Here is a 14,472-nt window from a genome sequence, read left to right on the forward strand (position 1 = left end):
AACCAAAACGGAGGGGTACCTAGTCTAAGTTAAAAATGACATTTTTTCACCTCTACCGCTAGATGGCGCCCGCGTAATTGGAATGACGATTTTTGCCTTAATTCGAAGGTGTCAAAACCAAAACGGAGGGGTACTTATTCCAACGGGTTGACTTAGTATTATTATTAATAATAATAATAATAATACTAAGTCAATATATATTAGGATTAGATAATATATTAATAATAATAATAATAATACTGAGTCAACCCGTTGGAATAAGTACCCCTCCGTTTTGGTTTTGACACCTTCGAATTAAGGCAAAAATCGTCATTCCAATTACGCGGGCGCCATCTAGCGGTAGAGGTGAAAAAATGTCATTTTTATCTTAGAATAGTTACCCCTCCGTTTTGGTTTTGACACCTTCGAATTAAGGCAAAAATCGTCATTCCAATTACGCGGGCGCCATCTAGCGGTAGCGGTGAAAAAATGTCATTTTTTAACTTAAATAGTTTCGAACGGTTTGTTTTTCAACATCCATTTAGGGCTCGATTTAATTTTAAATAACTTTAATTCGCAATACATAAATATTTCATCATTATTTAAGTTCAGTTAAGTCCCGTAATGTTAAAATTATCAATTGTTAGTGACTTTACTTTGTCATCTGCAACAATGCAATTATAATGATATCAATAGTGGTATTTTTATTTATTTTAATGTCGAAAGATGATTTAAAATACAGTATGAGCATCGACCTTTTACAGAAATTCGCATCTCAAGGTACCACTGTAAAAATAATTTTTAAAAATCACAGCACCATCTACTGGGAGTATAGTTGGACTGTACCTTCCCCGGCTTCAAATTCAGAGTCCTTACTAGGTGATTCAAGAGCAGATGCTATTGTCTGGTGCCTTTCGCACAATAAAACAGTAAGAGGATTAACACGTACGCGCAGGCATCTTGCAGACCGCGTCGAGGCTGACGGACCAATTCTCTTGTGCGTCGTGCACGCGCAGCCACTTTGACACGCACGGAGGTGGAAGGCTGCCGGCTCTCGTCTGTGGACCCACCGCTTCTGCAGAGGCTCCATCCATCCACCGGCGGCGCGCATTTACTACTCCAAGGAGCGTTGCCGACGCGTCAGTATAGTGCGTATGGAATAGTGGAGCAGCCACTTGGCACGCGATGGACCCGAACCAAAGCTGTTGAATGACGACAGTGTATTCCGCTCCATTATCCGAAGACAAGGATCAGAGCAGAGTTGAGCGGCGGAACGTGAAAGGAAGAAACCAGCGTGTCGTCTACGGCGGGTATGGCGTGCAATTACGGTGACAGCCGCTTGTGGACCTGGCAAGTCCTTCTCACCATCTCAATGGTTCTAATCCCCCTGTCCGCTCACGGTAAGGACCACCGCATGCATGCATGAAATCGTGTCACACCCAGGCACTTTGTGTCTGTGTGGCATGGAAGCACTCTTGCGTGAATTGCATTGCACCTGCAGCATGGCTTGCATAGGTGGGGGAAAGGGCAAGTATGGCCGCAATGGATGAAAAAAAATAAAATTTGCACATTTGACAACTGTGTAGTTGTTAGGCTGTACGTGCAATTTGCTGTCAAATCAATTAATTCAATCAGTCTCCAAATGATGGCAAGCTTCATCCTTACAATGATGTCATCCACCTGCATACACGTACGGGACTCGGACAAAAGATGTACAGGCGCCAGCCATGGCCAATTACTGGTGCAATTTGCATTCCAGCAAGTCCTCATGGAGGCAAGCGACCAGTCTCATTTGCATCTCTTGAGACTTTGAGGGGATGTGAGCCAACCATGCATTTGGTTGTAGTAGTGGGGATGAAGGTGTTAAGGGGGGGGGGAGGAGGTGTGTGTGTGGAGGGGGGTGTATTAGCTTGCAGCCGCTGCCCAGCAACAGGCGGCTCGTGCACACATACGGGGTCGCAGGGGTTCACAAGCACGAGCACCCACCGTAGCATCCCTACCCCCACCCATTTTTCTGACTGCGCCCCGTCAATGTTAACCCTGCAGCATTATAAGCAAAAAAAAAAAAATGTGTGTGGTGTCATATGTTAATACTACAACGCGAAAATGAGATGTGGCAGCATGAAAATTGAAATGATCTTAATGTGAGTGCAACTAGAGTTTAGACCTAAAGCATTTCAATTTAGGTCACATTAAGATCATGATTTTAAAAGTGGCAAAAATATAACCAGCATCACGCTGGCATGCAAAAGCAAGTCATCTTTGATGGTGGCGTTCATGGCAACAATCCACACTAGCATCTTGTGGGTTTTTTTTTTGTGTGCGTGAAGTCGCGCTGTGAGGTCCATCTGCTTTTTGAAGTGTCAGGAAAAATAATTTCATTTGCATGCAGCATAACAGCTGATTGCTGATGCACCATGTTTGTTTGATTTATTGTCTGGACCCGGTGTGCTGTACCGCGAGTCAAACCCGTTACCATGGTGACAATAGAAGGTAAAGACGGAGTGGCAGTTTCAAAGAAAAGCCAACAGCAAAGCAGAGAATTCAATTTGCTCCGTTTAGTTCTCATAAATGGCTAAGACTGCAAGCTGCTAACAGGAGGCGACGTTTCAGACCAGATTGGCAAATACCAGCATGAAAAGAAATAGTTGGTCAATTGGAATTGGTGGAACATGTCTCTCCAAGACTTTCATTACTTTTTATTTTTTCCCTCCAGAGCTGAAGTTGGCAGACATCACTTAGATTGAGTCGGGCCAATTGATTAAAAAACAAGAGCAGCAGTAGGAGCACACAGTGGATTCTCTGTTTCCTCTATTGCTTCTCTCCTCCTTTTTGCATCTCACCATGGCAACTGCACTGTGTGTGCGCGTGCACGGATTTGTGAGACACACTCACGCTTCCTCGGCCACCGCTAAGGTTTCGTGCCTGAAGGCACGTTCGGAAGGTTTTAACGTCAACGCATTTTTTGTCAACAGGAATGGATGAGAATAGTTAGATGGTGTGGGAAGATTCAGTGATGGTTCATTTTAAATTGGAATTGTCCATTTGGTGGGATTTGATACAGCTCAGTTGGAAAGGATACAATAATTAAAAAAAATAAACGTTAAAAAAATACAAAATCAATGTCCAAAAGTAAAATTCAAAGTTACAAAGAAATGCTGGGATAAAACTCAACACCCTCAACACCCTAATCTTAAAATAATAATTAAAAAAACAATTAGGTATATGGATTTAAAAAAAATACAAAATCAAAGCCCAAAAGTAAAATTCAAAGTTACAAACAAAATAGTGCATGACTTGGGAATGTGACAACAAAAAAAAGATGACACCGGCAACTAGTAAACTAAATACTAAGTAAAACCAAATGCAACACTGAAATCTACAAATGCACAGTAAGATAAAACTCAAAACAAAAAAACATGACATGTGGCAGCATACGCAAAGAAATAAGAAGAACAGAGCGAAAGCAGCATGCTTATATACAAGCACTTGTCAAACTAACAGACTACACCTTGGCAGGTCACCTGGTTGAGAGAACTGATTGGTTGATGCAAGGCACCAGGTTCACCTGCACACAATAACATAATGAGACAGACATGAAAAAAAAAGAAAAAATATGAGAAAACAAAAATGCAATCAAAGCAAACATTTCCTTCAAATAAATTTTAAATTGGTCAGTTTAATTTGATAAATTATCATAAATTTAAATCAAAACTGATTATATAAATATCTATACATGTATAAATAAAAGAAATAAAATAAAAATAATCTGCCTTTAGACAGACAAATATGGGCATCATTTTCATCTGATATCGTTTCCTGTTTGTTCGGCTTTCATTCCCCCCTGCGGATGTTCTTTATGTGTGTGCCTAAACAAGGCGCCTCCAACCTTCAGTTCTAAATCTTAATCTACGTAATCCTCACCCAAACTTGGTCACCAGAGCACATTAGTCACTCATTCCGTTTGTCTAATCCTGCGTCGTCACACTTTGATTACGCTGCAGTCTTGAACTCGTGTCTGACCTCTGAACCTTTACGGATTTGCTCGCCCCCGGTCAACTTGATCATTTTGGAGTAGACTCAATTTGTATCCATGTGATTTATTTGATGACAAAAACGATATCTTCCACTTCCTAATTTGTTGTTTGACCGACAGGGAGGCACGCGATGGCCCGGCGCCATCATCACCGCAACCAGTCAGCCATCAACCGCGAAGCCTCCAATACCAGAATGGTGCTAAGCGACGACTCGGCGGAGAGAGACCACCTGATCGAAGCGGGGATCCCCGCTTTCTCCAAACATCACCGCTCCCATAAACACGTCCGTCTAGATCCCGATCCAGTCGGGGAGGAGATCACAGCTGGAGGAGCGGGACCGGATCAGCCCGGGAACCCCTTGTCCGATGACATCATCACCGTAGAGTTCCACAGTCCGGCGCCGGAGATTATACCGTTCGATATTGATCATCACGTGGCCAAACTACCCAAACCCCAAAAGCAAAAAGGAAGCAACCCCACAGCTTGGACGCTCTCGGACTTTTACGACTACCTGTCCCCTGATGACGACCTCTCGGCGTCGGCCCCCACCCAAGAACCCGAGCCTTCTCCTTCGCCCCCGGCCGACATGGAGGATGAGAACCCCCTCTTGACTAACGTCCGCCCTGTCGGTGCGAAACCCGCCGCGGAGAACAAACCCGACTCACCTAGCCAGCCCAAACCGGATCCTGACGAGAACAAGGACTTGAGCTTGGGTGGCGCCATGGGGAGCGACGGGTGCCGGCTGGGCTTCGTGCGTTCGGGACCTGGCATGTGCGTGTCTCAGTGTGACGTGGAACCCAATTTCTGCTTCAATGAAGGCGTGTGCACTGTGGTGGCTGGAGTGGGAGCTTTCTGCAGGTAAAAAAAAATTCACATATCATCACTATCAGGCGGAATGTTCACACACGGTCGCACAACGTGTCACCGAAGCGACAATATGGTGCGAACAAAACCATCTGTGCTGTCTTGCGGGATGCCGACGATTACTCATTTTGTGTTCGTTGAGTAATCCCACTCATAGTTAATATTTTGAGTTTTTTTTTTTTAATTATCCCGGGTAGCGTGTTTGCAACTGCGGAATCTGTTGACATAGACTGATCCTTTGAGCTCATTAAGGTTTAGGCCGCGGCTTTGGCGAACAGACTTCGGGATAGCTCTCTCATGCTAAAAATATTTTTTCCTTTTGCATCCAGGTGCAACGTGCAGGACTACATCTGGAACAAAGGCACACGTTGCGACTGGGCCATCACAGAGTTCCAGGTGATGAGCGTGGTGGTGGGCGTGGCTTCGGTGGCCCTCCTCCTCCTCTTCATGATCGTGGTGTTCTTCGCCAAGAGGCTGCATCGTCTCAAGAACGAGAACAGGCGGCTTCGCAAACGCAGGTGCGCCACACGTGGACACACGAAAACAAACTAATATTTCACGACCCTCATTTTTGTTTGGTTTTCCCCTTCAGTAAGTACCGTCCGCAGAGCACGGAACCACAGACGGACGGCATCTCGGTTTCCACGGCAGCTGACGGCTCGCAGCCAAACGTAAGGAAACTGTGCGACTCTCCGCCGCCCGTGCCCCAAGCTCACACTCACAACCTGGCGTACTATGACAACATTATCTGTCAGGTATGCGCCACCTTTCCTCGTGTTTCCTCTCCTCTTCTACTTCTCTCTTTCGATTCACCCATTCTGTTGTATCCTATGTGCTTGCTTGGGTGCGTCCTTCCACGTCTATGCACGATATCCTTACCAAAGCCTAGCAAAATACCGATTCACCAGAGGTGTTAAACAATCCCATAGTTTGACTTTAGGTGCTTCTAATTAACCGGCAGGTAATCGATCGAGTTAGATTACCTGCTGGTGAGGTATGTATATCGAAATGGATGTATCTTGATGGCTTTTTGCACTCACTGATTCCTTCAGAGGCCATCATCAACCAGCTTTACTTGGGAATTTAAACCCAGAAACTCTTATAACCACTGCCAGGTAAGGAGAGCGGAATATCGGCGTTGGTTGCAAACCCCCCCCCCCCCCCCCTCCAGCTTCGCTTTGACCTATCCAGCTTTTAAATGCCACATTTTGATTCCCAGTGCAAACCTTCCAGCCCACAACAATATCTTGCATCGATCTTGTTGTCGCTGCAGGAACTAGCTACTTAAATATGCTCCTGACTCGTGGAATGATTAATCACATGCTGCTAGTATCTCCGCAATCAATGGTTCAGCACAAATACACTGCAAGGTCCCTCGCTCGCTTCACCTTTAGAGGTTCCAAGCTAAAGGAAATTCCCCGCTATGGCTTGTGCATGTATGGCTCCTCCAAGCTCCATTCTCCATTGGAATGTTCTCGTCACCTGGAAATATATGGACATAGGTCACCGCATGTATCCCATAAAAATGATATATTAACTTAAAGGCATTATTCCAATGTACCCAGGTGGGACTTGAACATTTCACGTGACGGGAGAGTACGTTTAGAAAGTAGTGTCCGGTCGGCCGCGGCCTCGCTCGACCGATCGATGGTGACCCACTTGGTTCCCGCTGCGATTGCGACCTTCAGCTGTCTGTGACACGGCAATCAATGAACGAGCTGACACGCGCAGATGCACGCACACTCGAATTTCCACTCGCTGTCGTCGGAAGAGCACAAGTTAGAAAACAACCTTGTAGGTTGTATTTAAAAAAGAATCAGTGTGTTGAGGCTTATATGGTGGAGTCTAAATATATTTTGTATAATTGGTCGGGTTAACTGATGTGGACAAATTGTGCCTGGCTGACATTTCGGAGCAGTTAATGATAAGTTCTCGGCTGCTCTAAATGTCAGGTTGAGAGGCTAAAAAGTCCCCGCAGGCAATTGGACTGCACTGGACTAGTTTAAATGCCACAGGTCTGATTTGATTCTTTTCATGTTCCAATGTGATTAAGTAGATAACATTTTTTAAACTCTGTTTTTTGTAACTTCACAAAAATATTGCGGTGATCGCACAATTCACAAAAATAATAATGATGGTCAATTTATTCAAATGAAATAAGTAGATTAATCAAATTAAATAAGTATAAATATTTAATTTCCCTCTGGAATATAAAGCCCAAAAATGACAGTAACACTCCAACGGCAAATTTATATTTACACTATAAATGAAAGGCAGATTTATTTGACTGGATCTCATTAGTTTGTGCAGATGTACCTAATTTACATGCATTATTAACATTTAAATTCATCAAATACAAACATGCTCGATATTAATTTATAAAGTCTACACACCCATGTTAAAAAATAAAGCGACATTTGATTAATGTGACATTTACACAGGGGTGTGTGGACTTTTGTTTTCTACTGTATATTTTATCCACACCAAAATGCAGCACAAGCCCACCGACTTCCCTTTTTCATTTCGACTTGTGCTAAAAACTAAGTGAACTTCCCAACAGGATGACCCCCAGAAGCACGAGGACCCGACCAAGTCCCCTCCGGCCAAAGAAGAGGGCGCCATGAACATCCTCAACTCTCATTCCCCCAAACACGAGAACAACCGGCCAAACTCGGTGGTCCACGACCACAGCCTCAGCCCCGACAACACCGACGACAACACCGAGGTAAACGTGCTCCACAACAACTTATAAAATAATATATCAATCCGGAGCACCCAAGAGCACATTCAGAAGTGAGTTGTTTACATCTCGCGAAGAGCACACGGTGTATCCTCTCCAGTTTCATGAAGCCCCGCCCCCTTATGTCAAACTAAGCACATATTGAAGGATACATGTTTACAAAGCTCCAATGTCAACGCTGATCACATAGTGGCCCGTCTCATTTCTTCCACTTTGAACTAATGACTGACCTTTCCTCGCTTTTGACGCCCTTTGCCTTGGTCTTTGACCAATGAACTCGCCCATCGTTCCCCATTCTGTCCTTCCTCACCTACGTCTTGCCTCGCCTAACTGTCCCCCCCCCTTCGCTCGCATGCATTGGTGTTAATCAAAGTGAAGTGTCTGAAAATAATTGCAAAAAAAGTCACAAAAATGTGGAAATTAAGTGGATCTGTGCTTGCAACTCTTCATGTTCGACATCGCTAATAAGTGTCTAGCTTACATGACGTCAAAGTATTTGCTCGATATTGGAATCTCTCGATATATATTAAACACGCTGTGTCTTGGTTTTCAATGTGATTTCTAATACTTTTATGTACTTGAAGTTCTTTTGTACTTTTTTGGCTATACATGGAGGATTATAGTTAACAGTTGTGGGAAATAAATCTTTTTTCATTTTATCCAACTTGTCCCTGTGTTTTGCTCTACTTTCCCTGCAATGATTCTCTTTTGTCCGCATGTCTGCTCACAAAGCTAACGGCCGCCCAGCTGCTCCCTTGCTAATAATAACCGAACGCTCCACTGACCCCGCTTTTGTGCTACTAGAGGCTGCTGACACGCATGCAGACATACAAAGTGCCTATTCAGCACCACGGACAGCGCCGCGCTTAGTTGCGTCCCATAGGGGCTGGAAATATAGACCCGGTCAATACATTAGGGACACATGCACATTCCAATGGGATCCAATACAAAAGGTGAAAATAAAAATCTGCTTTAGAAATTTTAAAAAAAGCATTCATAATGCTTGCATTTATGAAACACACTAAAACCAAATAAAAATGCTTAACATATGCTAACATATTTTAAAAAACGGTCTAAATCTTTTGATTTTGATTGGTAATGAATAAAAAATAATTTATCAGTATTTAGCCCTTGTTGGATTAAAACCCAACGTGCTGGGTATAAATAAGATAATATAAAGATTAATCGGCCTTGCTTGGCATCCCTCCCAATGAATTTCCCTGCATCCTTCTCTACTTGCCGTATTTTTATACCAGGATGGAGTGACTATTGGTCTCGAGGTGCTCCTCCCCAAAGATGCCAAGCTGCGCACCGAGAAGAGCTCCCCCCTCCAGTACGACGTCTTCCTCTACAAGATGGCAAACAACGGCGACCCGATGGCGACCAACTCTCATGGCTCCGCCTCCCATCACGCAAACAAATCACCCAAAACCGCAAAGAGCGCATCCAAATCCCCCAAACGCTCCGAGGATCATCGTCACCGCGAGCCCCTCTCCGGGCGTCACTCCTCACCCTTCCTGCACCCCTCACCCGGGTCGCCCGGGGGCTACTCTGCCTCCACGCGCCACCAATCTACCCATCACTCGCACAGAAGTCGGCCTTCCAGTTCTTATTACCCCGATGTGGAAAGAGAGGACGGACACATCCGTCCGTCTCCTTCCTCGCCTCATCTAACTGCCAAGTGCAGCCCGGTCAGCACTCGATCTTCACCACTCTCATGACGTGTCTTACTCATCCAGTCAAATGCACAAATATAAATCGGTTTGAGCATTTATTCGATCCAGCTAAATCCTCTAATGACAAAATAAATCAATAAAACTTTAGTAGTCATAAAAAGTGGGATAAAAATGTCCACAGTCATTTTTTAATTATTTATTTTTGTTTGTATTATTTTTTTTTCACTCCAAGCTTGCTATTGATGGATGGCTAGCTGCCAAATATTGCAGAAGTATTTGTCAAGGTTCACTATTAACGACTTAAGATGGATATTAAGGATATCGAATAAATGCTCAAACGTGTCATGACTAATGTAAACATTATCCATTAGGACTCTAACCTTCATTAGGCTCATAGAATATAACAATACAGAAATATGTGGAACTGGGTCAACTATGCACCATCCACCTTAACTTCACAATTAAATGGAAAAGGATTCAGTACAAGTCATTTTCACCATCTTGGATAAAACTCAGGTCAAAACTTAACAGGATAAGCACAAGATGACCCGTCAAGTGTGAGCAAGTTTTCCTAATCTGGTGCCAATGTCAGTACATTTTTATGAAAGTAGTTTTAGTTATATCAATACTACATTTTTATGAAAGTAGTTTTAGTTATATCAATACATCTTTTTTTTTATTAGTAGTATTTCACGTTTTGGTACATTTGACATGTTTTTGATTTCCCAATAAATAGATAATATTAAAAACAGGTGATTCTTTTGTTTCAAATGGGGTGGTACAAAAGACAACTCAATAGTTTAAGAGGCTTTGCTGCCACCTTGCGGATATATTATGCATTGCAACAAGATGATTTATTTTTCCGAAAGCAGCTACATTCTTATATTTTCATTTTATCTGCATGTCTCAACTAAATAAATGTATTCATACTCACAGCATATTATATCTACACGATAGGCGCTTAAACAATAAATTAAATTGAATTACAGAGGCCATTGATACCAAATGCATTACAATTTTGCCTTATAATTAGTACTTTCTTTTAATATTATCGTTTTAAGAATAATCTGACGTCCTTTTTTTGTGATATTCCAATTTTAGAAATATAATCTATGCTCCAGTATTTTAATGTTCATTATTATAATGATGCTTGGACTGTCAAGTATTTTGAGTTAAAAAAAAACTGAAAACCACCAATTTATCAATTTTTCATCTAGGTTATAAAATAATATAAGGTTCAGTACAAAGACATAATAGAACTGCTCAAACTCCTACACAGTCTTGCTGTTCCTGAGCATTTGATAAATTATTCATAATGTCAGGCTTGTGATTAATTCCACTTTCGTGTTCACGACGTGAATCCGCCATCTTCGGTCACAGACACGTCAGTTTTTTTGTTCACTTTGAATAAATCATCTCACATATTTGCCAGTTGGGCCATATTGACATAGCTGCAGGCCTCATTGGGCCTGCACACCTCTCTCCTTTTGATTTACTTGTTGGAGAAGAGCACCCTGCATTCCTAAATGGATCGGGTGAAGGTGATGTTGTCCTTCCTGTCAATCTCCGTCTTTATAAATAGGTCGGCGTCAGCCGAAGTGGACTCTATCGCTTCAAGGGCCTTACATGGCACAAAATATGAACCCTTGTTATACTCTATAAATAATAATTTTATGGTTTCTCACACAAGCACAATTGGTTTTCCTCAGATAATAAAAATACTTACGCTCGACAAGAAGAATCCTTCCATAGAGTGACTGGATGGTTTTTTCCATCGTCTCCTGTGACACGTTACCCTGGACAACCTCTCCGGTCCCCCTTTGCCTGAAAACCAGAGTATGGTTAAGAACCACTAGGTTGCAGTCTTGCACCGCGAGACCTACGAAAAAGTCTTGACAGCTTTGAAAGCATTTCAATTCACTCTTTGACCGGCATTGAGATTCCAATTTTGTTGTCCCAAAGCAACAACATACAGCTATAATCTTCTTGTATACTTTATTTTTCTTCTGTCAAGCGCAGCAACATTGTAAAATATCATGTGGGGGGAGAAAAAAAGTCAATTTTTTCTATTCTTTGTGATGTTTCTTTTGTGTGGCCTTTCTATTGAGGTGGGGAAATGTCATGGTGTGAGAGCACAAAAGGAAGTGTGTTCTGTTGTTCAGACACACCAGCTTAAAGGGTGGCTTCACCCAAATGGCCACCCATCGACAGGCTGTCACATTTCATCACTGCGGCCCCTCTAAAATTTTTCGATTGTTGAGTTTCGTTTGAATATTATTGATGTTTTCAGCAATTATCTCCATATTACTTGGCCATTAAATGTCTGAGCGAATAGTCAATTATTAAGACTCCATCACATCAGTGATAGATTTTTTTTTGCTCAAAAGCATTGAACAGGGGTGTGCAGACTTTTGATATCCACTTTACTATTATTGATGCAATAATGACTCCGAACCTATTTTGTAATGCTTCAATTTCAAAATACTGCTGGCATACACAAGTATTTGGACAGATGAAGAAATAATTGACATGTCCTAATTCTTTTGTCCCAATGAAGCTGCTTCATTGAGTGTCAAAGGTCACACAGAGGAAACACAATGTGACCCAGAGAACGTCCTTTTCCATCTGATGTCTCCATTGTTCACCTTTCCGGTTTCCTCCTCTCTCTCCTTCAGCCTTCTTGCTTGGTTTCAGTATTGATTGACTTCAATACCCCGCGGTTACATTCTTGCGGTGAAGATTTCCGGTTGGAAAACCACTGACATTTCCCTTCTAATCACAACACGGCTCATTTAAACACCCCCCCTACAAATTAGCGAAAGGTTATATAGTTAGCTTAACGGATGTTATTTGAGACCTTGACAACTGTGAGGCGCTTTTTCACTACTGATCATCCAAAAGCTGAGAAATGGGACACCTTTACTGGAAGTCAAGTGAGGAAGGAAGCATGCGTGACCTTGCTTGAAGAATCTCCTCAATTAGCCTTCAAAGTGCAAAAAAGGAGATGAGGTGAAGAAGTGAGGAGTAAGTAAGAGCTTCTTGCTGTGTTGCCATGGAGATACCTCATAAGTCCTACCTCTAATTGTGATGGAGAGCAAGTGGGATAAGACAGAAAGTGGGCGCTTTCCATAAGGTCACCCATACGTGGAGATGGAGGAACACCCGCTGGGTCTCACCCAGCTGTGCTGCAGCCCAAATTTACAAAGGCGGAAAGGGATGGGACGTCACTCAGAGAGGGGCCAACGCACCCGAGGGACGCGGATGTGGATGCAAGGGAGGAGCCGTGCACAGCAAGACCACCGGGAGTAAAGCTTAAAGGCGTGTGGTGATATTCCAACACAGGTGTCACACGTGAGGCCCCGGGGGCCAGTTCCTGAAATCATCAGAACCTGTGTGTTGCGTAAGCTAGCCACCAAAGTGCTAGCTGTTTACGAGTCAGTGTGAAATTGCAAATTCATTTGAATATTTTCCCGCTACTCAACTGCGACTGCCTTCACGACCGCATGTCTGATTGAGGGAGTTAATGTGCTGGAGAGCTGTCCCTCAAATAACACACTCAATAATTCATATCACACACACACACTGAATCTCGTGTGTGTCGGTCCAATGGGTGCCGAGCAATCTTTGCTTGCTTAGACATTAAACGTTCGCCCGTGTTGGCTTTGTGCAAGCTCATTACTAATGGAAATCAAACCGCTCGCTTGTCGAGCCAGCGGAAGGCGGGGGCCGGATCCATCATGTCAAAATCCAAAAGCCCCTCGGTCTGAAGTCCAAGTAATTTGCTTCTGAAATGTTTGCATTCGGAGAAAAAAAGTACTTAGTAAATTACAAGACATTGATGGACTGGGATGTTTCAGCCGTTTTGCTCTTTTCGTAGTTGGAAAAACAATCAAATAAATCAAGAATTTCATTAGTCCACACTAGAACTAAGAGCATCTTAATTAATGACAATCAATAAGAGTTTGGATTGGCAGACTTCGATTCGCCTTGGATCTTCAGACATTTCCGAAGAATTTACGAACGAGTTTTGGCTCGGTTTGGACGAGCGCGTTTTCGATTCCTGCCGCAGAAATAACGATGAGCTTAGGGTGAAAGAACTTGCAACCTCACCTCTTGTCAAAACATTTCCGGAATGAACTATGACTTCGATTATCTCTCACTGACACCTGGCCTCAAGTGTTGTTCTGGATGAACGGACAAAAACAAGCACTGACAAGCACCCCCCCCCCCCCCCCCCCCCTCCCAACAAGAGCGTGAGTATATGCTGTACCTGTGCAATACAAGCGATCCATGATAGACAAAAAATTGGCTTCAAGCTGTTTCCTGCTTCTTCGGGTTGAAGTTCACCGCAAACTAAACACAAATCAAACAAGAATTGCACAAATTAGTTTCAGTCTTGAATGACAAGGCCGACAAACATGATTAGCAACATGCTACAATCACAATAACGCATTGGATTCATAATCCTATAAGCAAAATATATTTAGATATGACCAGTGGAGCAACTCATCTCGACAGATAATCAGTCACGTATTCTTTATCCTCTGCAAAGAGTGTGGCTCATTGGTAACCGTCTCTATATATACTGCCCCCATGTGGCCAAGAATGAGCATCACAATGTTCAGTATATTGAAGCCCAAAAAAAAAAAGGTAAAAATTGTTCTTTCTTTAAATTATTTTAGAATAAAGCCAAGTAGAATGGAGCTACTTTGTTCTTTACATACCGTTTGATCCAAGTGTAGTGAAAAACAAATTATGAGGATTACTTTTGTGATGAATAATATTGCCATGAATAGAGTGCAAGTGTTTGAGCATAATTTAGAAGCCATGGTTCTCATTTGATGGGTCCCCACAGTGCAAGGGAGGAAGTACCAGGGTCACAGCAGGACGGTTTCTCATTTTAATACTGCTGAACACAAACCCACCTAAGCACCGGTCGCCTCCTGCTGCAACATAAATGTCCTCGTTTATCCTCTTAAGCACAAATGTCAAACCTTTGTCAGCCTCCGCCCCTCCCCATGGCTCACCTTTGGCCTTTCTGTTTATAACTCTTTTGTGCTGACTTCCATGGCTTCTACACAGTCGTACCATTTTCTTCCTGTCTGCATTTGCTTCACTCGGCTCTCTGTAAAAGAGAACAAATAATCCCCTGGCCCCATTTGTCAGTGCTTGCACC

The 14,472-nt window shown here is 43.0% G+C and overlaps 1 protein-coding gene and 1 long non-coding RNA gene across 8 annotated transcripts; one reads left to right on the forward strand and one right to left on the reverse strand.

The window, feature by feature from the left end:
- The first annotated feature begins 838 nt into the window (after nt 1-838).
- Nucleotides 839-10,037, forward strand: LOC148379901 (uncharacterized). Of its 6 annotated transcripts, none has more exons than XM_088365374.1 (7): nt 839-1,379; nt 4,136-4,874; nt 5,210-5,398; nt 5,473-5,551; nt 5,933-5,995; nt 7,441-7,605; nt 8,877-10,037. In XM_088365374.1, the coding sequence occupies exons 1-7, from the start codon at nt 1,292-1,294 to the stop codon at nt 9,339-9,341; spliced, it is 1,788 nt and encodes a 595-aa protein (XP_088221500.1). In that variant the 5' UTR covers nt 839-1,291; the 3' UTR covers nt 9,342-10,037. The 6 variants fall into 6 exon arrangements, with proteins under 6 accessions (XP_088221500.1, XP_088221498.1, XP_088221503.1 ...); XM_088365372.1 differs by having other exon boundaries at nt 5,473-5,635; nt 8,877-10,036; XM_088365377.1 differs by lacking the exon at nt 7,441-7,605.
- Nucleotides 2,976-14,252, reverse strand: LOC148379902 (uncharacterized). Of its 2 annotated transcripts, XR_015855052.1 has the most exons (8): nt 14,222-14,252; nt 13,567-13,649; nt 12,373-12,476; nt 12,214-12,279; nt 11,023-11,120; nt 6,269-6,362; nt 4,682-4,868; nt 2,976-3,547 (listed from the first exon to the last, which is right to left on the reverse strand). It is a non-coding gene; the product is annotated as an uncharacterized LOC148379902 (long non-coding RNA). The 2 variants fall into 2 exon arrangements; XR_015855053.1 differs by lacking the exons at nt 12,214-12,279; nt 12,373-12,476 and having other exon boundaries at nt 14,222-14,245.
- Between the last annotated feature and the right edge of the window lie 220 nt (nt 14,253-14,472).

This window comes from Syngnathus floridae, chromosome 21 (genome assembly GCF_059516105.1).
Source record: "Syngnathus floridae isolate MCC-2025c chromosome 21, RoL_Sflo_1.0, whole genome shotgun sequence".
Classification (NCBI taxonomy): domain Eukaryota; kingdom Metazoa; phylum Chordata; class Actinopteri; order Syngnathiformes; family Syngnathidae; genus Syngnathus; species Syngnathus floridae.